The sequence below is a fragment of the Oryzias melastigma genome, linkage group LG16 (genome assembly GCF_002922805.2).
Source record: "Oryzias melastigma strain HK-1 linkage group LG16, ASM292280v2, whole genome shotgun sequence".
Lineage (NCBI taxonomy): Eukaryota > Metazoa > Chordata > Actinopteri > Beloniformes > Adrianichthyidae > Oryzias > Oryzias melastigma.
The window spans coordinates 7,585,657-7,612,723 of NC_050527.1; the positions used below are offsets into that span (position 1 = coordinate 7,585,657).

General features: G+C 36.1%; 2 protein-coding genes across 2 annotated transcripts in view; both read right to left on the minus strand.

The window, feature by feature from the left end:
* Positions 1-14,842, minus strand: part of rprd2b (regulation of nuclear pre-mRNA domain containing 2b) — a gene marked incomplete in the record, with an annotated part of 17,100 nt that extends 2,258 nt beyond the window's left edge. Inside the window, 10 exon segments of the mRNA XM_024268168.2 lie at positions 1-1,419; positions 1,499-1,666; positions 5,956-6,213; positions 6,328-6,613; positions 6,783-6,958; positions 7,565-7,691; positions 7,792-7,844; positions 9,128-9,309; positions 9,426-9,555; positions 14,618-14,842. Coding sequence (XP_024123936.1) covers positions 1-1,419; positions 1,499-1,666; positions 5,956-6,213; positions 6,328-6,613; positions 6,783-6,958; positions 7,565-7,691; positions 7,792-7,844; positions 9,128-9,309; positions 9,426-9,555; positions 14,618-14,813 — 2,995 coding nt within the window.
* Positions 14,843-15,143: 301 nt separating this feature from the next.
* On the minus strand, positions 15,144-23,836 carry prpf3 (PRP3 pre-mRNA processing factor 3 homolog (yeast)). Its single transcript, XM_024268171.2, has 17 exons — positions 23,650-23,836; positions 23,086-23,239; positions 22,699-22,829; positions 20,614-20,781; positions 19,796-19,882; positions 19,478-19,713; positions 19,257-19,375; positions 18,986-19,173; positions 18,734-18,900; positions 18,537-18,619; positions 17,631-17,774; positions 17,438-17,537; positions 17,244-17,357; positions 17,025-17,143; positions 16,232-16,309; positions 15,890-15,945; positions 15,144-15,809 (listed from the first exon to the last, which is right to left on the minus strand). The coding sequence occupies exons 2-17, from the start codon at positions 23,228-23,230 to the stop codon at positions 15,660-15,662; spliced, it is 2,085 nt and encodes a 694-aa protein (XP_024123939.1). The 5' UTR covers positions 23,231-23,239; positions 23,650-23,836; the 3' UTR covers positions 15,144-15,659.
* Positions 23,837-27,067: the final 3,231 nt, after the last annotated feature.

Genomic DNA, 27,067 nt, shown 5'->3' on the forward strand with positions numbered 1-27,067 from the left:
GCGGGGGGGTCACTTTTCTCCGTTTCGGCCCCATGTGACCTCGATCTCCACTCTCTGATCTGACTCGGGGAGGGAGAGATGAAGGGCGATCGGCGTGAAGCAACATCCCCCCCATCATGACTGCGGGGGGGAAAGGTGGCGGTGACAGGCACGGAGGTGCGGGGGGTGGAGGAGGGCGAGGGATGGGTGGAGGAGCGCCAAAGAAAGGGGAGGTCGGAGGAAGGTGCTGCTGGAGGTGTGATGGGAGCGGAGTCGGCATGTTGTCTATGTGGTAGGGCATCGGGAACGGAGGAAGAGGATGGGGGAGAGGGAGAGGCGGGGGTGGGTGAAGATGAGGCATGAGGAGGTGTGGTGGAGGAGGAAGAGGAGGCATGGAGGTCATGTCGTCAGTGCCTCCCTGTCTGATGTTGAGAGGAGGAGCAGGCTGAGCTTCTCTGTACTCCTCCTCTTCATACCACACCGAGACCCCTGGGCGGTTGTTAGCTCCTCCCCCCCGCCGGGAGCCTTGGCCAATCACGCGGATGCTCTCTACCGTCTTGATGGGTTCCCCAGCAAGTGGTCGGTTAGAGTACCCCAGAGTTTGGATGGGCGCCCCTTCAGTGTGGGGGGACACCAGCGTCTCGATGCGGTGGTACTTGCCCTCCTTCCCGTCTGGAGCCTCCTGGTTTTTCCCCTTCTCCTCCATCTTCCCATCCTCAGAACCTAAACTTGTCTTACGAGAACCAGCGGAGAGTCTCCGCTCTCCTAACCCTCTGCTATTTCCCACAATCCTCGGCTGGCTGAGCTGCTCTTTCTTTCCCTTCATGTCATTGCTGGAGGAGATCTGCTTTTTCGTGGCTTCGTTCTCCTTCAGTTTGGTGGTGTTCTTCTTCTCTGCTCTGTATCTGGAGAAAGACGAGCCTAAAAAGTTCTCACTGTTTCCTCTTGTGGGGCTAACGGCAGCATCCCAGGTGTCGCTGCGATAGGCGGTGGGGGACAGGTTGTGTCCTCCAGAGGAGCCTAAAGATTCCGGTACACTCGACGGCGTGTCCATGATCTCGTCCTGGGTCGGGGTACCCGCCCCCTCGTCTCTCACTGGGGTCCCGTCGACTCCGTCGGGACTTACGTCTCCAAGAGCGAGGCTAAAACCCGGATTACCCTGCAAGAAACTGTTGATTTTGGATTCCAAGCTAGGAGGAGAAACGGCAGGAGCTGAGCGACGAGGAGGTGGTGGTGGAGGAGGAGGAGGGGACTGCTCCCTCTCCTTCTCCCAGCTTCTGCTTCTCCCTGGGGTGTCACGTTTGAAGCTCTTCTCCGGAGTGGGTTTGTTTTTGGGGGTGTTTGGGGTTACTGGGGTTTTGACGCTCGCTGCATCTGGTGATGTTCGGGAGGGGGGAGCAGAGGAGGTGTTTGTCACGCTTTGCAAGAGAGAAGACAAAGCTGTTCCAAGACAAAATGACATCAAAATTATATACCAAAACACACATAAATAAAACATCATGATGATTTTAAATCAAACCTGGTGTGTTGGATTTAGACAAAGCACTCAGTATCCCCTCTGGGCTGATGTCAACACGCGACAAGATGCTGGCCAAGGCTGGATTGGATGTAGCAGCTTTGGGGACAGCTGATTGGCCAGTGGGAGTGGTGGGCGTCCCAGGAGATGGTCGAGGCAATGGACTAGCTTCTGAGCGGCAACCAAGCAAAGATGATAAGGATGTATACAGAAGATAGAGGGAAAAAATAAAAAGTAAAATCAGAATATGGAAATGAAAGAAGTACCTCTAGAACTTTTAAATGTAACCTGCTACCTCCAACAAGTTTAATCTACTGGTATGAGAACAGCTTTGAATCAGACCCTCCAGGATTTCACGGCGGGCATTTATGATTTTTGAGGTAGCTTTTGTGAAAAGTTGCAATTTTTGTTTAATATGTATTTTTCGAAAAACACCTTAAAAAAAAAGGGGGCAATAAAAAAATGTGCTTAAAAAATAGGTAGATATATACCTGTATATATTCTTCAATTGATAGATGCATTTAGCAATGTCTTAAATAAGTTATTTCCTTTTTTTAATGGCCAGTCTAGCTGTACACAAACAGAAGTATTTTAGATAGTTCTGCGTACGTCAAAGGGATTTATTCTAATTGAATGTGAGGCAGATGTGAATGTTTGTTATAGTCAAATACATTTATTCAGGGCCCATGTACACAGTTCAAATCTAATCCGATCTTTGATCAGATTAAAGAATTTCCATGTACATGCAGCTACTGTCGAGGCTTTTGGTTTGTCATACGTTGTTAAAAGAAGCAATAATTAGGAAGAACAATTTTAAATCTTAATATTTTGTAAGACTCTTCAGCACATGGGCACTTGGCTTTCTGTACACAGATTTTTAATACTTTATCCTAAAAAAGACTCAGCAGGACATAACTGGTTCAGAAACCATTAACCCTTTAACTCCCTGCTCAACCCAAATGGTAGAGAAAACTTTACTAAAAATATTGATTGTATGTATTATTATTACCCAAAACAGTGGATAATACAAAAAAAATATTGTTTTTTCTGTTTCTTTGGTTGGGTAGTTAAAGGGTCAAATTTTAACATAAGGAATAGTTGTGAACAAACTAGGGCTATGTCCGAATCCCCTCCCTAACCCCACACTACTAAAAAAATAGAGTGCAGAACTATCTGGTGCCCTGGATTTAAAAGCAGTTTGGACACCATGCTCACTACTTTTTTGTTTGATTTTTTTTATGGCAAATATGAAACCACTGATTTCACCAAGTGGAAAACTATTAAATACGAGCCTTTTACGACAACTATTTAATTAATCCATTGTGTTTGGAAGATGACAATGTAGACGGTTTATTAAAAAATAAATAAAAAATAAAAAAAATAAATAAATGAAAAAAAATTCTATTTTGCTAAAATTGTTCCAACGCAATGCATTGCGGTCTATATTGACCAATCTAGTGAGCATTGATGCACACTGGATTTTTGCAGAGCCTTCTGGGAAATTTGACAAACTACAATTGAAAGAGAAAGTATGTGAACCCTTTAAGAGTACCTCAATTTCTGTACAAATTTGACAAATGATGCATTTTGGTTGTTTTTATCTTAATCTAAATCACAACGATGCTCAAATCACACGAATTTATGTTTTCATTGAACACAATCGAGTGTCAAGTTCATGCATAAAAACACAGTAATTCTAAAGAGTTCACCTATTTTTCTCTTGCAGCTGTATATATTGCAATATGTAGCGAGCTGTGAAGGAATTCGAACACAACCCTCCATTTAAATTGAACATATCAAATCTCAATACGTCTAAATATCAATTCACCCAGATGGATCTGAGATTTTACAGCAGTTTCTGCTCCAGAATACAGTTTACTGTTAGTCTGACACTGCACACCTGTACTATAGCAGGTGGACATCATTAAAATATGAATGCCAACTTAATAATAGTCAAATTAAATGCAGGTGATAAATAGTTATTCTGGATCATTCTTGTGAATTTAAGGATGCAACAATACAAAGTTTTTTCATTTGTTTATGACAAACTCCCTTTTTAAAATATTCTAATAAGTAGAAAACAATGAAGAAAAGATTTTCAGTCTGCTTAAACTAACCCTGGTGTCATGTCATAAATATTAAATAATCAATCTTTCCTAAAAATTTACATCAACAGGTGTTTAACATCATATACTTTCCCACGATTCAGTTCAATGGTGTTCAGTTTTAAAATCAAGGATTGTGGTGTCACGAGTTTATAGGTTTATGCTCCCATAATAAACATTTATTTTAAGATATAAAAAGTACACGCCTCTTTCTTTTATCCAGACTTTTACAGAGAGAACACAACACTGACATCAAAAGACCAACATCTTGTGAGTCTGATAAGGGTTTAAAGACATTGGGGTACATTTAGAAAAACTGCTGATATATTCAAAACAAGACATTCATCATTAGAACATACAGCGTACGCCTTGTTTCCACTCAGCAGTCCGGTCCAATCAAGAACGGTACTGTACAGCTACATGCTAGCTGTTTTGGCTAATTTAGGGTTTTTTCAGTTTTTTTAGGATATTTTGAAGTTTAGCTATTTTTCCAGCTACATGCTAGCCGTTTTGGCTAAAACCATGTGTATATAGCTTTTTAAGGCTAATTTGGCATATAGCTAATATTTTAGGTGGCTATCAGCTTCAGCATATTCAGCTATTAATTTCAGCATCTTCAGCTATCAGCACTAGCATTTTCAGCAGCCACATTCAGTTTACAGCATTCCCCCTAGCATTATCGCAGGTAATGCTTTATATCTAGTTCATAATTATGTTAAAAAGCTACAGTTTTAAAGTTTTAAAAAATTTGTTTTAGTGTGTTTAGTAAATGTTTATCTTGTTCGGCCCGCGACCTAAGGTGGGTTTTGGGATTTTAGCCCCCTGTGTGATTGAGTTTGACACCCTTGATTTAGTGGGTCCATTTTATAATGGAAAGGCTCAAAATACTGGACCGTACCAAATTGCTCAGTGGAAGCAAGGCTATAGAGAAACAAGTTTTACTTTTATAGGAGGTGCACTACAAGAAAACAAATGCCAGATTAAAGTTAGAGCATAAACAAAGATCAGACCTCCTAGATCTGGAATATGATAAAAAGAACATTAAAGCTGAAGCTGAACTGGACACTGAAACATGAAATTTGTTCAGCTTCACTCCTTCCGGTCCTGCCCTACCCAGTCACCTCTAGAGTGCCACAAGGCTCCATCCTCGGCCCTCTCCTTTTTATCATCCATCTTCTATCATTTGGCAAAATCTTCAGAAAATGTAATATTCAGTTTCACTGCTACGCCGACGGTACCCAACTCTACCTGTCATCATATCCCTCCTCCTGTGTTCCCTCTCCCTCCCTCACAACATGTCTGTCTGAACTAAAATCCTGGTTTTCCTCCAACTCAACAGCAATAAAACCGAACTCCTTCTCGTTGGCACCAGATCCAGCCTCTCCAAATTCAGCTCCCTTACGTTCTCCCGGTCCTCATTCTTCCACCTCCGAAACATGAACGTCCTTCCTTTACCACCCACTCTGCTTCCATCCTGGTCCACAGCCTCGTCACCAGCCTGATCGACCACTGTAACTCCCTCCTCTTCGGTCTTCCCAAGAAATATATCTACAGACTTCAACTGGTTCAGAACGCTGCAGCCAGGATCATCTCCAAGACCAGAACCACAACACCACCCCAGATCTACAGCACCTGGACTGGCTCCCGGTCATGTCTCGCATCAACATCAAAATCCTTGAGCACACCTTAAAGGCCATCCACAACCTATCCCCTCCTTACCTGCCTGGACTAATCAACATCGTCACATCGTCCCGCTCCATGTGGTCATCATCGTCCCTCCACCTGTCTGTTCCCCTGCCACACCTCTGCACCACGGGAGGCAGAGCCTTCAGCTGCTCTGGCCCCAGACTCTGGAACTCTCTTCCCCCTGATCTCCAAAACTTGGATTCTTTAACCACCTTCAAATCACAACTCAAAACATTTCTGTTTAAACAACCATATCTGTAGCACCTTCCATCCTCTGTTTATGACTTTTTGAAGTTTAGTTTTTTATCTGGTTTGTTTTACATGTGTGTGAGTCTTATCCGTTTTGTTGTAAAGCAACCTTGAGAACCTTGAAAGGCACTTTTAAATAAAATGTTTTATTATTATTATTATTATTATTATTACAGTGACCCAAAGTGTTCTGGGAACTGAGTGAAAACTAGGAAATGGAAAATTAATTCCCACATATTCATCACACTGAAGTGTTGGTCAGGTGTCTTGAAATATCAGAGACCCTTGGGTTGATAGAAAAAGCCTTTAACTAAAGTTATTCAGTTGCAAATGAGATCTTGGAAACCCGTAACTTACAATAACTTTAAAAAAAAAAAAAGCCTCAGGAGAACATCAAAACATTCTCCCCTCCAAACTCACCTGTATTCTTCATAGCAGATGTGAGCGAGCTGAGGATGGAGCTGATTTTCCCCAGATCCACTTTAGCCAGATTGACTCCCAGAGGAGTCGTTGGAGCCGTGGTAGCTTTGGTGGTTGTAGGGGTCACTGGGGTTGATGTGGGAGTAGAAGCGTTGACCTTTGCAGCTTTTACGGGTGTGTCTGTGAGTTTTGACAGGACTTCTGGCTTTAAAGTCTTGGGAACCGCATTTGTTGGTTTTTCTTGCTTCTCATCCGCAACTAGAAAGCAAAGTTTCCATGGCTCATAAATTCATACAGCAGAAAAAAAACGACTTTTATGTTTGTTTTTCTTTCAACAAAAAGTTACTTTAAATTGCTGCAACATCAACTCACCCTCGGTCGCAGCTGTGTCAGTTTCTTCATCGGACATGTCCATGTCCTCCGCGTCTCTGTTTTCATTTGGAATTTCTCCTTCATCCATTGCTTTTCCATCCAGCTCGGGATCCACCTGTGCTCTGGTGGAGCCCAATCCCAGAAAGGGAGACTCAGACCCCGTGGGTGAGGGGGCATCTTCAGAAGGAGAGGGGACAGGAGAGTCCTCGGGTCCAGGTAGTGTCGCTTTTAAAGAATCTAGCTTCCGTTTCAGACTGGTCACTCTGTTGGCAAAGGAGTTATAAGCCTGGAGAGAGGGACAGTGAGTTATCAGAGGAATTACACAACAAGTTAGATGATAAAAGTGAAGAAGTAGCACTATGAAAAACACTTTTTTGTAGCTTTAAACAGCAATAAATAGTAGTACATCAATCATAACAGTTTGGGATGGACACATTTACATTGAAATCACTCACATTAGCTACAATCTTAACCTCCTTGTACTGCGTTTGGTAGAAGATGTCTGCATTTCCCAAAGCTTCCAGCAAAGGTGGGCCTGTTTTCAGCTCGTTTTCCAGGAAGGTGACAAACTCCTGGAGCTTCAGACTTCCTTCCTCAAAATCTTTAGCAAACTTATTTCCTCCAGCTTTATCTGACAAGAGGAAAAAGGAAAAGTTTAACTACTTTGACTTTTTTTTTAACTCAGCACACTTTGTTTAAAGCTTTAAACAAACACAAAATGATTTAGAATGTAAAAGATAATTTAGAAAAAAAATGTAAATATTTTTATTTTGATAGATTTGACTGAAAAAAATTTGTTGAATTATAGTTTTGTTTACTACGGAGTCCCTATAGGGACATAGAAGTAAAGAAAAAAAGTTTTTTTCCCTAAAAAGTGAAGTAAATAAAAGGTTTTTCTGGTTACCATCTGGTGTGCACCAGATACTATCTTGAAAAAAAATCTAAAAATTAAAGTAAATTTTTTTTTAAAATAAAACTTAAAAGTTAAAGAAAAAAAAACACCTGGTGAGCACTAGTTAGCAACCACATTTTTTGTAAAGAAACAAAAAAACATCCTGTTTGGAAAATATATGCTCCCTCTGCTTTTTTCTTTTAACATAATTAACTTCTGTTGAATAAATAAATCATCTAAATTTCAACATGTTTTTGTGCAACTAAATACTGAACCAATGTAATACTGCTCCAACAGGTCCAGTGTAATAAGAGGAAAGCTGTGACGGAGCAGAAATGCTTTTACCCTTCAGTCGCTTGAGGGCCTCAGTGCTGCAGACGTCAACCCGGAGAGCTTCAAGCTGCTTCTCTCTGAAGTCTTCTTCACCAGCAGCATGCTTATATCTTAGCAACAGCTCTATTAGTGACTGAGGCTGGAACGGAGAATGCAAAAAATAGAGATTGGTTTATGTTACATAACCAGAAGGTTTGTTTTAAAAATGTAGCAGGGTGGTAAAAACATAGAAGACTTACAGTGAATTCTGCCACAATCTTCGACTTCATGGCAGCTTTGGTTCCTGTAGTGGCTGTGGAGCAAAACAAGAAAAATTAGCTTTAACAGTTCTGATTACTTTCTTTTTTAGAAAATGCATCACATTAGTTTTTAGTTAATATAAAAGCTTAAAAAATATATTAATAATGTGGCAAAAATGCACATATGTTTCATTAGATTGACAAAATTTTTCCATAAATTGCAAAAGTTGCCTTAACTTTGATTTCATTGATAACTTTTTGGGTTGTTGTTCACCTTTCAGTAGAACAAAACTACAATAACTAAACAAATCCAAAAGAAAATTAGGACTAACTGCAATTTTTAGATAAGATATAAAATACTTCAAAGAGAAAAAAAAATACCTCAAAACAGTTTTATTAAACTAAACTCTGAGCTGTACAATCAAATTCACACACTGGAAACTAATAACGTCTAAAAAAGGACAAAAAAAGGACAATTACATTCTAAAGCGATTTCCTCATTCACAAGCTGTCAAGCCAAATGTTGATTTTGGACTTTGAGGTAAATGTTTTTTTTTTAGATTTTCATCTTTTTCTGTGATGCAATTTTGAAAGACAGAATATTTTTGTCCTTAATTTTTTATATCTTTTATTTTCAGATTAGGTATAATTGCATAATAAAGCAGATGATTAAGAATTCAATTTTTCTCTTCAATTTGGAGCAATACATTCTGGATAGATGGTAAACCCATACACCACCAGCTCTATTCAGTCAAAAGTTTGTACACTAATGAGCAGTAAGAGTCTGAACAAGCAGCCAACTGTGTCAAATAAACACACTTTCCACTTTTCTAGACCCTCCTTACAAAAGTATTTTCAATAATCTAAAAACACTGATCAGATATCAAAAATAGCAAAGATATCAACCCATTTCTGCTCCAAAATTACTTAATTTAGCCCCTACTTGAAAGCTAAAATCTTTAAATAAAAATACTACGGCGTGAAATATCTCAAAGTGACAATCAGCAAACTAGAAAAGATCAAAAACACAAAAATGTACTTTGTAAATTTTTTTTTTACTGACAAATGTACAAATATAGAGAACTGAATCTCTATTCTTGATTTAAAAAAATGTCTTTGGTAAAATGTTAATACAATAATAATGATTCAACCTTTCAATAAAAAAATAAATATTTTTAACTGAATTTAATAGTAATATATTAAACGACTAAACCAGTAGTTTGGCATTAATAAATATAGGCGTTGAGTTTAGAAACGTTGAAGCTAAATTGGTTTTTAAGGGAAAAGGTTTTGAGGAGAAAAAAACAAAGAAAACAAAACTCTTAAACAAACTGACCGTTAGCAGGAGGAGTTGCCTTTGCTTTCTCCTTCTCTTTTTCCTTTTCCTTTTGCTTCACTCGATCTTTTTCCTTTTTGTTCAAGCAGGTTTTGAACTGGGCAATGACTTCCTCTGGATACACGTTCCTCTCCGCCCAAATGGTGAAGATTCGCTCCACGGATTTGCGAACTTTCCCATCCCTGACAAAAAAAAAAAAAAACAATTTTAATACAAAAATAAGTAAATGTACTCTACAGTTTATTTTTTTTCTCTTTCTGTAGCTTCAGTGTTTTACAAAGAGAAACTCGGTACCCACTTGATGAGTAGAGCAGCGTTGGGCAGGACGTCGGAGAAGGCTGAACGGAAAACAGCAGCGTTTTTCCTCTTACAGTTTTGAATCACGTCATTGGCCAGGTAGAAAAGATTCAAGCGGTGATTGCTGTCAGCTGGAAAAAAACAAATAAATAAAATAAAATATTAAAACACAAAGCCACGTATATTCTCTAAATTTTACATGATTAACCTTAGTTAATGTTGAATGTAATCATTTGATAAGTATTATTAACACCATTATTATGTTGAAAAACATAAAATACTTTGTTTAAAGATGCTTTTTGTAGAAGTTACTTGTGGCAAACTGATCAACTGAATGCTAAAAGTAAGTTTAATGTTTTACTTTAGTTTTAATTTAAAGTAAAAAAAAATGTCATAATATTTAAAACTGCAAACATTCCTGTAACAAATAAGAATGTTTCATTTCTTTATAAGAGATGAACAAATAAAAGAACTTTTCCTGACGACAGATGTTGCCAAATGATAAATCATAATCGGTATGCATTTTAAAAGCATATAAAAACAATAAAAGAAGGCTCTTTTTGTGATCCTAATCTACAAGATCCAATTTTTGAATAATTGCATCTTATTTACATATCATTTTATTGCCTCATGGATGTGTTCAAACATTTAGCTAATGTGTTACAGGCGTGAGGGAACAGTTTTATTTAGTCTCAAAAATATTATTGTGGTCTAAATCAATCCTGGTTTTCTTTTTATTCCTTCATTGCAGTTTTGTGAAGTGACTGATGAGTAGAAGGAGGAGAGTCAGAAAACAGCAGCAGACGGAGTTAAAAATTAGAGATGTGTGAATTGGAATTAAAAATAGAATGTTTCATAGTATGAAATACTTCAGACAACAAAGTATCCAAGAAGAAACTCAATATATTGTTCTGGCTTTTTACTTTATTACATTAGTAAGCAGCGCTTTAGCATCACCACAGCTTAAAACATAAATTCAAGTTGGAGAGCCACAATTTTCAGTTTAAAACCGTGTTGCATTAAGGAACAGAATCATAAAGAAAGTGCATCACTGCAGCCTGACTGCATATGTTTGCATGCGTTGACATTTAAAGTGTCAAACACATGCATTGAGATATATTCCACATATTTAATATAGTTTTATTACGTCACACCAGGATCAGTAAACGCCAACTGAAAGTTGTTTTTTTTATTGTTACTTCCTGATTTGCAAGTTTATAAAATATAACTTTCAGATTATTGTCATTTTGTAAAACACAAATCAATTCAAGGTTTAAATCAAATTGTGGGGAAAGTGAATCGTTTAAAAATGACCAGAAAAAAAAAACATGTCCAACAAGAAAAGTCACTTTGAATTTGGGCGAAATGCAGAGTACTGCATTTACTTAAAGCAGACAACTGAAAGTTATCAAGTATTTAAAGGCAAAAAAAGATGTTATATGATATGAAACCAAAGAAGCTAAATTAGATGCTTACAAAAATCAAGACTTGATCAACACCAAAAACTAATTGTGAATTGTATCCTAAATATGTTTATTTTTGTAGCCTGTAATCTCAGATAATAGGGAGGAATTCTGCTGTTTAAACCATTAAAAAAAAAAAGTCTTATTTTGGGCAAAATTAGACGGGCTTTGATCTAACCAAAAGTGCCTCTGAACTTACGTCTATGTTTTGTTTGTAAACCAATTTTTTAATTCAGTCAAATACGAGGATGACAAACCTTAAGCTGTACATTATCCAAATGAGTTGATCACTTCACTCAGTTGTTAATTATTTTATATAAAATAAAAGTGTTTCTATGCTTTAACATAAAAACCCTTTAACTGTATTTAAAACATTCATCTTTAAGAGGGCTGTGCATCAATGCCAAAATACAAAATCAGTTTGATTTCAACTTACAAGTTCTTCATTCGATTCATAATTTTCGTACATGTTGATTTGTTTTTATTCAGAGTGGCATTGACAACTAATTTAATTTAGTTTAAAAAAAAGGCAATTGAACTTAATTGGTGGTATAGGTTGAAAAAACATCAGTTTTGTTGATAAAAATAAAAATTCTTACATTAAAATCTAACTTTGTAACAGATTTTTGCCAAAGAAAATTACATTATTGCTTAAAAAAATAATATTAAGGGTTTGGCGAATCAACACTAAATATTTAGGTCAAGTTGAATTTAATATCAACTCATATTTTTTTAAAGACTCAGTCTCACTCTTTACTGTACTCATTAAAAAAAGTGTATAATAACACCCACAAAAAACACAGTTAGAACTCCTGAACAGGAAAAATATTGTGCTTGTAAAAAAGTGTTACTGTTTGAGTTTTAAATTAGACACAAAAACTGAGTGGAAAAAAAGTTAAACATGATAGTTCAGAAAAAATAAAAAGCAGATAAACAAGCATGGTAGTTTTGAAGAGCATCATTGCATTCTGTTTCTCAAATTGAGTTTTTAAAAAGCTAAATAAACAAACATGAGAAGGACTTCAAGGAAAAACAGCCTTTAAGCATTGTGAACAGAGAAGAAAAGCGCAGAACAATAGAAAATATTACACTCAGTGTTGTTGACTACATGCAGAATAAGCTCAAATAAACAGGAAATCACAAGGATTTCCACATAAAAACAAACTTTAAAAGACTAAATAAATAGGAACTAAATTTTGCTCATTCTTTCACATAAGTTAGAAATCACGTGTGTGAAACACTGTTTTTCCAATTAAAGTTTGAAATATTAGTGTTGTTTTTGCCTCATCCTAAAATAAAATAATTGAAATCAAATCAGGATAACATAGTGAACAGTGATGCTTTCTTCCAGTTTGGTATATTGTACAATGTGAGCAACACAACAAAAAACGGCAGTTTCTATAACAATCAGAAAGCGTAACAAACAGCAAAGCTACTGACACATACCCACACACACTTTCTGATGGATGCAAGCCTAAGAAAATATAACTACGCAATGATCAACAGTGACAGCATTTGTTTGACCTAAAATGTGTCTGTGGACCAATATATCTGAGCAAAATTACATTTTAATCTAAAAAACTAAACACTTTTATCACCTGTATACAAAAGTACACACCACGCTATGAAAGTGTTGCTAAAATTAGAACATATGTATCAATATTTAAAACACAAACTAACTGCTAAACAGACAAGAGTGCATGTACCAACAAGCTATTATAACAGTGAGGAACCTACAGTCAACACATTTGTTTATACAACTTCAAATCTACATCAATCGCTTTGCCTTAGATCTTATAAAGGAAAATAAACTTCACAGTTCAAATGATAAAACTGGACTATAAAATCTAGCTCTGTTCATTTCTAATAGACTGGTTTGTATTGTTTTTTGTTTTAAATAAATGCATTTCACAACTCTATTGCCCCAAGAACTATTGTAAAATGTCCAATACCAAATTACACTTACTACAAACTACTAAATGAGAATTAAAAAAAGAAATTTAATACAATAGAGCAGTTAAGCTTCAGAATTTCAAGAAACAAAATTTAAAAATAATCTGTGTCTATAACAACTGTTGTTCTATTCTATACTTCTTTCCAGAGAAAAGAATTATTTTTTTCTTCCATCACTACAACATAAAAGCAATCATCTCTACAAATAGGTCAATGGTCTCATCTATCATCTTTGACGTGCTGCAAACACAAACATTGCAAAGTCAGCAACATATCTGTTCTGCATCCTTTGACCATGGTGCCTCCATCTATTATTTACCAAAGTAAAAGTCTGCGTAATCTGATAACCTTTACTTTTCTATTTTGGGGATTGAAAGGTGAACGTTCACATAATCCTAACCCATTTTGCCAACATTGTATAGGTAAATTACAACAATGATCAATGAATATTGAATATTTCACTTGAGCATTTTTAACCAGTAATGTACATTATATATTCTTCACGAAAAGAGGATGCCGTTCCTTTACAGTACTATTTTCATATCCAAATATATGAAAGACATTCACATGGCATATTACCAGCTACACTGAAAGTCTTTAGATAAAACATTATAATCACTGATAAAAAAAGAAAACGTAAATTATAATACTCTCTAGCCTTCATACAATCATTACCAACATGCATGTTAGATAGGAAGGTGTTAATTAAAAAGCTGTTACAAAATGTCATTACTTCTAAACTTTAGATAGTTTTTAGCTATTTTACCAGTGATTTTGAATCATAGGGCATTAACTTTTATCATGCATTGAAGTCCCACTCTAATAATCTTTTGATTTACTGTAATCGTGTTTCCAGTGATCTTTATAATCACTTCGTTTTGAGCTAAAATAAAAGAAAACTACAATGTTTTCTACGACTTGGTTTCTGCAGAGCGGCAGTAGATCATTAGAAATTTGCCTGCGAGTTACACTCATTTCCCATCATCCCTTTGTTTACACTTTCTCCTCACATTCTAACATTGGTGGTGAAACATAAATGGCGAGAAAAACAAAGACGTGCATGGATTTACCTGTCTGTTACTGCTCCAGATTCACAATTTTTTGAATAAATACTCAGAAACACAATTTTAAGTTTATTTTTTTATGCCCACCATCATGAGAAAAGTAGCAAGAATGTTAAAGAGACCGATTTTCATTGTAGTGGGTCTTTTTAGTAAGTAGTAATGGAAGTGTAAACAATTTATTCTTATCTAAAAATGAACAATACGAATATAAACATATGAAATAGCAGTCATTTTGCATAAACTTCCATCTAAACCAAAAAAAAAAAAAAAGATTTATATTTTGTAGAAAATTGAAAAGAAAAAAATTTGGAACAAAAAGTTGCTCAAGTCCAACTCTTTTACCTAAAAAGTGCGGTGTAATTGCTAACCAAATTTATTTTTTTTAAGTTTTCTTGACGTAATCATTACGATGGAGCCATGATCCAATCCGGGCTTCACATGATGGGAGGCCTAACTGTAAACAGTGTTAACCAACAACGAATCGTTAGCTAGGCTAATGTTAGCGGCTAATTTACAATAACGACACAAACACTTAGCTTCAACACAACAACTGCGAAACTGCATTTTATTTCCACAAAAACCCAGTTGTAAGGTTCTGCACATACACCACAACCGAACCACCGCAGGGTTCTGCAGAACGACCCCCTGAATGCATTTGACTCAGCTTAAATATGCGGGCTAGCACAGGTTAGCTTCGGCGGCTAACTACTCACATTTCTTCAGCCACTTCATCCAGTAGCGAACAACAAGGCCGTAATGTTTCTTGTTTTCAATGCACCAGCTCGAGAGTCCTTGTATCGACTCCATGGTGTTAGACACCGCCTGAAAGCGGCGGTCCAGCGACGCTTCCAGTGCAGCGGTGGAGCTGCGAGCTCCCTGGCCGCTCGCAGCCTCGGAACCGGCCGCCATATTTCAAGCTCTATCAACTAATGATGGAGATGAGGGCGAGGGCGTGATGAAGAGGAGGCGACGACGGGGAGACCACGCCCCCCACGCTTCATTGCATACGTATTAACTTCAAAAATATCAATCTGCGCACCAATATTCTAACCTATATATATATATATTTATTTTGTGCCAAACACTTATATATTTACCGTCACAAATCGCACATGAACTTTAACATTGATATTGTAAAACCTTAAAGTCATTGTTTTGTTTTATTATTTTGTCATGTGTGCTGTTGACCTCTTGGCCAGGTCACCCTCGAAAAAAAATAAAATCAAAGAAGAAGTCTCTTTTTTTTGTACATTTTTTAATTAAGGCAGTCTTAAATGTTACAGGGGAATATGGCTAACCTGTGTGGATACGGGTCGACGCACTGCATGGTCAAACATTTAAAAAAATGTGTGAAATATGACTAAAAGTCAGGTTTTAAAAGCAAATTAAAAAAAATAAAATGTCAACTTTGTGATGTTGTGTTGTCATTAGGACTTTATTCCCAATTAATCAAAACAATATGAAACAAAATACAGTTTCTCGTGAACCAAACCAGACCAGTTAAAGTCTGAACAGGACAGACTTTCATCTGATGAATCAACTAAATGCAAAACTACATACATTGCCATTTACACCCAGCAGCTCACTCTTTCTTTGAAGAACAGGTTTAATGTGTTTCCTGTTGAAGTCTCTTAATTGAGTCTTTGTTCCTTCCCCTTAGTGGTCAACAGTGAGGACTGGCTATTGTGAGGCAGCAGGTCTGCACGTTTGAAGGTGCCAGTCATCATTTGAAACAACTCTCCCCCCTCCAAGGTTTCAATCATCGGTGCCGTCCAACACGCTATGGCTAAGGGCAAGGTCCCAGTAATGTTCTGTGCCGTGCTTCTTGAAGTGTTCTCGGGCCATGCTCTCTGTGGGACACTGCTTGAACTTCATCTCTCCATAACTTCGATCTTTAGCTGTTCCCTGAAGAAGCAGAAGGAACTGTTAGACTTGGGTCGACTAAAAAAGTTTTAAATGTTAAAACAGAAAAAAAAAACACTCACCTCCCAAATCAGCCAACACTTGTTGTTTCTCTTTGTGTCATCATCAACATCGGGATCTAAGATTTGACAAATTTAAGCAGATTAATCCAATTGTATTTGAAGGAAACAACAATAACATTTAGAAATTGGCTTGATCTAAAATGAATCAATAGTCCTGGTCATTTCCCAAACCTACTTTTGAAAACTTAAAGACACCAAAATAGCAAAACTGTGCAATTACCTATAAAAGTATAAATAAGCTGCTGATCTCAGCAACCGTACAATTTCTGAAGCTTGCAGTTATTTTTTAAAAAAATGTTTCAAATCGATAAAATATATTTTTTAAAGCATCAATAATCTTACCATCTCTTTTACTACTGTGTTCTACCCATTTGATTCTATGCATCATCAGTTTCTTGAACTTTTTCTGGGATTTGGGCCCTTAAAGGGAGAGAAACATTAGGAACATTATTAACATTCAAAAGTGCATTTGCTGATATTTTTTTTCACCGCAATTAGAACAAGTGAGGTTAAATCAAAAACATAAAATCTGTATTTACTCTCTAAACCAATGGGTGTCAAACTCATTTTGGTTCAGGGGGCACATTCAACCGGTCTGGACCAGGAACATAATAGCAATACCCTATGCTCAACTTTTTATCTATAACTTTATTTTTTTCTTTCTCACTTAGAAAAAATGCCTAAAACAACCTACCGGTAGTGGTCTAATCAGTTATTTTTAGAGCCATTATTATCTTTTTCCCAACAACATTTTGGTAATTGTAGAGTCAAACATAATATTTTTTAATAACCCAACAGCGGTGAGGTTGACAGGGAATCTAACTGCATCTTATCCAGATGTGACACACAATTGCATAAAATTGGTTTATTTCTTGATCTCTTGTTATGCCGGTAATTCTTTTCCTTTGCTCCCCTAGTGGTGGAATTGCGCATTGCAGATATTTTTTTTTATCACCACAGGAATGGGCTAGAAGCTTTCTTTCTCTCTCTCTCTTTTTTTAAACATCCTTATATTGTTTTCTCTTCATGACTAGGCTGGGTAAAACCATCAAATGCGAGTCCTGCTTGAAACATGTCAATACATGTGTTACGTTTAAGCAGATCAATTGAAACCGTTGACAGACTTCTTGCATACCTCCCTCCACAACAACGAGATTAACATCTCTGTGCAGAACTACGGTGCCAGTCAGGTACAGCTGGTTTGCATTAGCCTCTACCTTAAACTTCTTTGCAGGATTTGTCAGGTTACGGATTCTGTAAGAAACAACATTTAAATTGTTTTTCAAGGTGCAAAAACAGTTGATGTGTTAAAAAAAAGCAGCAATATTTCCTGTTTCAGTCCTTACATGCGTACCTGTACACTGCAATGTGAACACCATTAGTGAGGTCTTCTTTCAACTTTTTGACCTTCTTCTCTTTTCTCTGCTCTGTTGAAAGCTTTCGAGCTGCATTGGCTTCCTCATGAGCTCTGGGGATAAAAAGAGCTGCTATTAGAAAAAAAAAAACACTTATTTGAATGTCTGGATTTTACACGGTGAAAATACTAACTTTTGTCTTTTTGCCATCTGTGCTCTCACATGAGCCTCTACTTTGGTGGGGTCCTGAACTGCCTCCGTCCCCAAGACTCTCATCAAGTTGGAGATACGAACTTAAAAGAACAAAACACCAAAATCATCCACATTCTGGATTATAACTATCGTTACAATACTTGATTACAGGTGTAGAACAACTCTGTAAGTACCTTTAGGTTCTGGTGGGGGCATCAATCCAAGACGGACTTTTTCCTGCACTTCTTTTTGTCCCTCCCTCCTCGTTTGTCTCCTCAGTTTCTTCTGTTCTTTCTTTGTCAAATATACACCCAGAGTTACTGGTTTATCCGTGTCAACTGGAAAGAGAAATAAACAGTTGTAAACAATATAACAAGTACCAATGGAGTATGTATAGTCAGCTTTGTAAAACATAGTTAAGTAAAACATTTAATTTAACAACCTAGAAAGAAGCTTGAGGCATAAAATATTACAAAATGTGTACTTTTAAAAGAGAAATAATACTTTTGGTCTACATTTATAATAAAAATGAATGTCTGAAAAGGTTCCTCAGGATCATTCTTTAGAGTTTTCATTTCAAGAAAAAAAAACATACAATAATGGTAAAATTCAGATAAAAGCAGTGAGGCAGAAAAAAGGTACTTTGAATGTTTTTTTTTTAAACAATCTGAGAATTTAATCTTTACAAATTAAAAGAAAAAACGTGTAATTTCAGACAAAAATCCTTATTTGAGAACCAGTTAAAACCAAAACAAGTCAAAAGAGTCAAAACTGGGAACAACTTTAACATGGGGTGCCAAATAAGATGTAAAGTGAGTCCATGTTACAACAGATTATATGGGATGGAGCTAAAATTTACTCATTTAGAAAATGAGAAAAACAAATAATCATCAGATTAGGAATATTAAACTCTACAGTAAAAGTAAATGTCTAGTATTTAAAAAAAACAAAAACAAAAAAAAAATGTATATATATTTGCACTGGTTCTTATATATAGAGAACACTCTAAAAATCCATGTCAAATAGCTGTTAACATTCTCTTGTCAACATGATGGGTCAGAAACTGTTTTCTCCAACACACTTTCTTCACCTAAACTTACCAGGAGGCCTCATTTGCGTAGGATGTTCTACCAGGTTGGTTACTCCGAAAAATTCCAAATTATCAAACTTTGTTTCCGGTTTGCTTATTAGGAAAAAAAAAAAAGAATAACAAAGTTAACAAAACGAAAAGAAATGAATATGAAAGTTTATCATGTTGGTTTGAAAACTGTAAAACTTTTAAAGTTTATTTTCTTACAAGGGTATGTTGGAGGGCAATATGAAGGAGTCCCACCACTCAATACTCGGCACATCCCCATCTCCAATCTCCTTTTTAGGAGCAATCAACGCCAGTTTGGTGGAAGCCTGAATTCCTGTCTTTTTAGCAGCTTGGGAAATCTCATTCTGAAGTCGCTCCAACTGGGCCTGATGGGAAAAGGTGTTCATACAAAAGGTGGTTTTGAATTGGCAAGAAAAACTTTGAAATGACAATGTCAAGCTTGTCACCAACCTTAGTTCTAACTCTCTGAGCAATCTTCTCGAAGCGCCCGGGCTCGTGAAATCTGAAGCCTCTGCGCGTGCGCTGGGCGGGCGTGATGAGCACACGGTTGTCAAAGTATGACGTCGACTCCAAATCATCACCAGGTTTCTCCTTCAGTTGCTGACGAAACTGCTCCCTCTTTACCGCTCGTATATTGGCTGAAAACAAGAATTGTGATCCATGAAGGAAAAGCAAAAATATTGATGGGACACATTTACACAGCGATCCACAGAAGACTCACCTTTGAGTGTGGGCATGCGGTGCGTAAGTTCAATCTCTTTGCCAGTGGCATCAACAGTTCTGCCCTTGTCATCCAGAATGAGAGGAGTTGGTTTGTTCACCTCCTTAATCTCCACTTTACTTCAGTTCCACAAACAAAAAATACATTATTTATACCCAGAAAGCAAAAACATATTGCAACTTGTGTTTTTTGAATAGATTACTCATCCTAAAGTTACTCACGGTGGAGCAATCCCCATGGCGTGTAGATTAGCCAGCGCCACCAGGTTGTGAGGCCCGGTGTTTCCCAAGGCTCCCAGGATTCCGGGCTTCACGGATAACTGGGACTGAATGCGGGCCTGCAGCTCTGCGGCCTTGCGGGCTTTTTCAATGGCATCATTCATAAAACTGGCAGCCTGTGAAGGGGCAACAGACGAGGCGCCAGCAGCACCGAGAAGCCGCGAGCCATCCAACTGGGACTAAAGGGTTAAAAAGAAAACAGAGTTAGAGACAAAAATAAAAGCTATTTTTGAAATTTGTACGAGTGTTCATAATAATTACTGTTGCAGAAGAGACTGGAGAGGTAAAGCTCAATTGTTTCTTTCTTTCTTCTATCTGTTTGGTGGCAGCCTCCATCATCTGCTTGATCTGTAAGAAAGAACCGTAGTTGTAAAACAAATGTTTATATTTAAAATCACTTAGTAACAAACATATTTGGAATATGGTCAATCCTAAACCCTGCAAGGTGGAAAATACAAAACAATGTATGTATATAAAGTCCTGTCATCAACACAAAGTCTAAATATACCTACGCTTCAAAATCTACATGAAAACTAGAAACCAAAACATAGAAATACTGCTTGTTAGGTTTACATTCTTACTTTTAAATTGTTTTAAATTTGTTTTGTTAATTGCTATTTTTTATTTATCTTTTTAAAACGTTTTAGTTAGTTTAATTCAAAAGTCCATCAAGGAAAAAATACATTTTAAGTCAGCGACATTGTCTTGAAGTTGAATCCTAGCAACTTGAAAGAAGAAGTACAGTTGTTATGATTCAACTTATACATAACACATAATATATATATGTATGTATGTATAGATAGATAACATTTTACAACATATTTTCTAGAGCTGGTAATATTTTATTAATAAAGAAAAATAGTAACAAAAGGATAGTGCTCCAAACAGGCTTTGTTTTTGCTTATTTTACACATTTTTAGCCATATAAATACATTTTACTTTTTTACCACATACCTGAAAGAAATACTGACAAAGTAGCCCTCCCACATACGTACAGTATAACCATATTATGTTGGAAATCCCAAATAAAAAGTATTTTTCACTGATGACTCAGCAGATAACACCTCTACCATTTGTACCTGCAGTTTGGTGAGCATGCCCGGGCTTTCAGACGGAGGTCCTGGTATGACCTCAGGCTCCTCCACTTCTTGAAACCGCGGTGTCCGCTTTCGCTTTACTACCGTCCCATCAGCTGCCTCAGATGTTTCCCTCTTTGCACCAGAGTCAGGCTCCTCTCCAAATACATCCTAAGCACAAACAGAAGTAAAAATAAACACCTAAAACATTGTAATTAGCAAACAGGAAGATATAGCCCATAGAGCACTTTTCCAACCTAAAAACCTAACGAATGTAAAATTTGTATTGCTTCTATTCTTTTCAATATATGTTTGGTTTGATTTGATACAAAATAATTTTATTTTCGAGCACAAAATAAAATAGTTAGACATAAACAAAACAGTACAGGCATGTGTGATAACAAAGCACATGAGCATGTGACTAAAGTGTTGTTTACCAAAGATAAGTGAATGAAAATGGAATATAAAGAAGGGGGGAAATTAACATGGAGGAGCCTAATGGTATTTTTCCTTCATTGAGGAAATGAAGCACAAATTTTAAGGTCTGAATGTACATTTTGTGGCTCAAAAATAATAAGTTACCTGAGATAACATGTAAAATTAATAAAATACCACATTGTGCATTTTTATTTCCAGTGATAGTTTTCTTTGAAGTGAGGAGGCTATTTGATATTATCTGCATTTTGGCTCATAATAACACTGTTTATTTAGGTTGTTACCTTAAAATGTACGTTATTATTAAGACAAGGAATCAATTAAAAATAATTAACTAACTAATCGCAAACTTGGAAGAAAATTAGTCGCGATTATTGGCTTTTTTTAGTCATTCTATTTGCTCACAAATTATTATCTGTGAATAATCACATTATTAAATCACATCACATTTAGACAGTTTATTTTTAATTAGTGCTTAAAAAAAAAATCAGATTAATCACATTTTGTGCTAATCACAAAGTTTAACCAGGTACATTTTATATGACAAAAAGAGGCTCTTTTTTTTTTCTTCGAACAAGAACAACAAAAAATGAATAAAAAGAAACAATGCAAATTATCCCACAATAAATCTTTTGAACAAAAATGGGTGAGAGAGAAGATTTTTCCTTATACAGTGGTCATTTGATAAATTTAAACATTTCAGACAATAAAAATGAATGGAAAACTACCATTAGGGTCCTAAAGTCGATAAAAGTTTTTGACGGGAGCTCCTCCCACACACAGCGGGAGCTCTAAATTCACACACTTTTGGAGAACTTTCAAGCAGCTACTTCAGTGCATGTTACAACAAAGACGATTTACATGAATTTGACACAAACTGTATTTGATGTAAACCTGGAGTGTTTGCACACGCGGGGGGTCGGGTTGGTCTGTGGTACATACGTGTGTGCCGAGCCGTGACTTCTGATCCGTACAGATCACGGATTAACTGTGGTCCGTTATCCCCCCAGTTTGTACTTTTTATTCAATTTATTTGCAGGTAAAACTAGTTCTGTAAATTTGTTGGAATCCATAAGATCCATATACTCTGACTTTGTGCTTGGGTATATTTTTTCTCAAGTATTTTAGAAAATGTTGCTCGATTATTGGCATCTGTATCGAATGTAAGAGGCTGGAAAATATCGGTTGTAAAAAGTCGTTACTGTGCATCACTAGTTGAAGTAATGATTTTTGTTGTTATAATAATTAGGAACAAAAAAACAGTTGAATATACTCGACTTTAAAAAAAAAGAGGCAATTTTCAAGTACTTTTATTATGTTTCGATTTTATTAAAACACAATCATATTTGGAAGTGGTAGCCTAGTGATTAGTGACTGACAGGAGGGATTGTCCCAACTGCCAGAACTAGTAAGATTAAACTTGTATGGAACAAAGTAACCCTACCGTTGTGCTCTTAAATTATGCTCTTAAAGCAACAGCCACAATTTGCTCCAGTGAGGTTGCTTAGTTACCATACGCAGGTGTATGGTTGCACTGACCATTAATGTGAAATCATTTGGGCTGCTCTTGCACAGTTTTTAGACTGATTTTTCTCTATATAAACCAAGATAAATGATTATAATGTTTAGATATTTTGATTTTCAACCATTTACCTTCAGTTCTCTCTTCCGGTTCTTATCTCCAGATCCTTTGCTGCCACGGCTGCTTCTACTTTCCTCAAGAGCTTCAAAAAGACGCTCCACAAATCCACCAGCTGAGTCTTCGAGGAAAGGACGCAGCTGGTCTGAGGACAAGCAAGAGTGAAATAATTAACAAAAACGATATCTCTTTCAAAACATTTAATACATGTTTAATGGCTTTTGTTTCATTTATATTATTCTAATGTGTCATCTAAAAGCAAGATGAAAACTAAAGAGATGTTTTTAGAAATGCACACACATTTTAGTCACAGAAGAAAAAGAAAGGAAAATGGCCACAACAAAATTATTTGCCAATGAATGAAAATGTCTTTCTCAGTAAAAAATGAGAGGGTAATTTACCTATGGTCTTCCTCTTGTCCAACCCTTTCCCCACACAGTGTAAAGCTGCAGTGACCACCGTGGGTTCTGAGAACCCCAACACCTTCTTCACAGTGCGCTCCACCCACGGTCTCAACTCCTCCACCTCCCGCTTGGGTAGAGACATCCTGCAGCCCTTCAAAAAAACACGCAGATGTGTCCGTCACTGCGTTTATCACTTTAGCTCGAGTTAAAGAGCTGATATCTTTGTAGAGACGAAGTCGAAATAGAGTGACAGCCACACAGGTGGCGTTAATCACATTACCACTGAAGCGATGTAAACACAGATGCTGCGTGTTAAATATCTCAAAACAAACACATTCGGGAACAAGTTTGCAGTTTGTCATCGATAAATTACTGTCCAATTGACTAAACTATGCTTTATATCAAAACCGGAAAATGCCAGAATGACCAAAATACCAAACAAGCTAAACTCTACAAAGCTACTTGCGCCAAAACTCATCGACCGCTGCTAGCACACGTTAGCAATTTGCTACATATGAGCAACCAAAACCTGCTAATAGCGGCTTAAAGGGGATTACAAACCTCTCAGTTTTCCCTACAATCGTCTTTAATTTGTTTATTTTATAAATTGTCCACAAAAAGAATCCAATTTTAAATGTATAAATCTCGTAAGGCCTGAAAATTTCTTTAAAACTTTCTGATTAGCCGCTCCGTTCCAATAACGTTTCTTCCACGAGACCCGGAAGAGGAAGTGACGTCAATTCTTCTTCTCGGGTTATCCTTCAGTCTCTTTTCTCGCTTCTGTTTTTTCGCCATCTATGTGAGTTCTCTTGCAGTGTTTTTGCGCTTCTTTACGAAGCACTTAAAAATAGTGTATATATATATATATATATATATATATTATATAAATATATATATTTAAAAAAATATATTTAAAAGTTTGCATTAAATATTAGCAAAAATCAGCAAGTCGAGGAAAATTCACTTCCTTGTCAAAAGACAACACAAAGGAATTGTTTAATCTTTATCAACCATCAAGTTAAGTGTTATTTAGTGGATTGAAAATGTATTTGCCAACCTTTCCAAGGTTAAATAAATGCAAATATTTTGACAGTTATTTTTTGAATGAATAGTACTCGTATAGGAAATACCTTAAAGGGAAACTTAGAAAATCAGATTGAATAAGATTATCTAGGTATGTTTGAATTAGTAACAAATTTGACCTTGAGAAATGTTATTTAATAAGTAACTTGCATTAACAACTTATGCAGTATACATTTCTGAGGTTCATTTTTTCTACATTTTCTAATAATGTTTAAAATAGTTATTTCAGTCATAAAAACTATGCCGATTCTGTAGTATTCTTCTTCTGCATATGTGTTTAAGGAAAATTATAACAATTATTGATGCAAATATGCAACTACAGTGTTTGCATTTAACTTTTTTGTCCTGGTAAAAAGTTGTTGCATTACTACGGATAAACGCTAACCTTATTAAAACTACTGTTAACAAAAGCTAAAAAAAATGAGAGAAAACTGTAATTCCATAAAATAGGAGATATTTGCATTTTTGTCATATTTAACTCCAGTTCAAAAGGTTCTTTTGTTCATAAAGAAAGATTTTTCTTTAAATGGTAAATCACAATTTTCCACTTACGTTATGGGTAACCCTTGAGTTCAGTCTTAAGTTAAACATTATTCAAGCACTGCCCTTTAAGTACCTAGAAACTCGGTCAACTTACAAAAAAAACACAAAAAAACCTTTGGTTTATCAAGTGATCTCCTCCCCGCTCCACTCCAGAGCCGCCCCTGGGTGTCTATTGGTTTGCGTGATGTGGGTCAACTGAGAGCATTTGTAGTAGTGTGAGCATGAATGAGCAGTAGTGAGCCTGAGGCTACCACACACTGGCTCTTCTCTGTGCAATAATCCACCTTCATGCTAACAAAATGCAATTTCATATTTAAAAAAGGTTATTTACACTTTTTAGAAAAATATACTACATCAAAAGAAGTATTGAAAGGAAACCTTATTTCCAAAGTAACGGTAAAATGTAGTAATCCAAAAATTGACTAACAAATTAAGTACTAAGAAACAGTTTAAACATACTTCCGTTATACTTAAAGCTGATACATTTAGACAAATAAAAAGTAAACATAAATGTTCAAACTCTGATATCTCCAGTGTGGAATAAATTACAATTGCACGATATTTATACATTTTTTTTTTTCAAATGACCAACACCAATATCCAGCTTAAACTTTCCTTTATTATGAAATAATACCAAAACTTTCCTTTGTTGAGTTAATAATCAATTTTTGATGTTGAACAAATATTTGTTTAAGTTTGCTAAGCATTACTGCTGCTTTACATACATTTAAAATAGTTTAACCCCCTGACATTTATTAATGCAAATATGCATCAAATCACTGCGGCTCTAAAATTACCTTACAGTAATCTACTGAATGGCAAAAGCATTTGTGATTTTTTTTCTACGCTTGGAAATATATTTAGACATCAAAGGGTTAAGTACGAATATATCCTTAATTTTTTAAAGTATTTTAGAAGCATGTGATGTGTTTACTGTGAATGTATACTTTAAGTTATACTTATGCAATACTCTGGAAGGGATCTTTGTACCAGCCAAAGCCAATAACAACCTTTTTATGAAGTTTTCTGCTGATAACAGTGTTGTGCAAATATTATTGTGCATTATTACAACTGCAAAAATAAACAAATAAAAAAGGTATATAGAAGCCATTTTAGCAGAGTAAGGTTAATAAAAGTTAACAATGGAATTAAGGCTCACTGATTCTCCGTCACAGTGCTTTTCCCAATCAAAGGTAACTCTTTAAGCTTACTTTATGAAGCATATTTGAGTATAAGTAAGCTATATCTATTGCAAGTAGGGGTGTTGATTTAAAAAAAAAAATCGATTCAACGATATATCACAATGTTTTCTTTGGCGGTATTTGTATCGAAAATGTAACTATTTACAAGCGTCATTCAGCATCTTACTTTGGTTTTCCACCTAAACCCCCTACCGCTAGTTAGCAGCACAGCACACTGAACCTCTTTGATCAACTCTACACCACGACCAAGACAACAACAAGATCTCGCGAGAACCAGCTTGTGATAAAAGTTCAGTCAGCCTTTTTATGAGGCATTTACTACTTAGTTTTGACTTGGGACAGGAGACGTATTAATAATCAGGTAGTGTTTTTTTTAAGTCATACTCCGAAAAAAAAGTGAAAAATTGTTCTGGTACAGTCTTGGGATATATCGCGATATGTATCGTATCACGAGACATCAGAATATGTATCGTATCGTCAGACAACAAGTATATTATAGACCAACTAAATACTTCTTTAGACAAAATTGGAATATTTTAAGTTTACATTGCATAGTAATATAAAAAAGTAAGCTTTGAATATCCTGCTTCACTTTTAGTACAGACTAAGTATCCTTGCAGTACACTTCAATACACTACTTGTTGCTAAGGTTCATTATAACCATCGTCACAATGTGTTACAAAGTTAGCAGATTATTACACATTGTCATCTCAAATACAAGCACCCCAGAAGTTTAGATAACCAGATTTAAGCATAAACATAAAGTTAATTTAATGGAGAGGTTTAGTAACCGGGTATGTAAAGTATTTACATCGTAAAAGATGTATGAGTGTAAAATCAGGTGGGATATCTAAATTTGCCCCACCATCAACCCCTAATCGATAATTTTATTTACCCTTAAAATTGAGTTGTTGATTAATGTCACTCTTGATTCATATCAGGAAATGTTTAAAAATTCACATGAACCTTTAACCTTGTAAGCTTAGGAACAAAAACTAAATCTTTATTCACAACAACATCTTTATCTGACTGACATTTCTTTGATTGGTAAATACAAAGCCAATATCCACAACTCTGCCTCAGAAGCATAGACACGTTCTGTATTTACTTGACTGACAAACTCTGACCTCACCCACAGGATTTTGACAGGA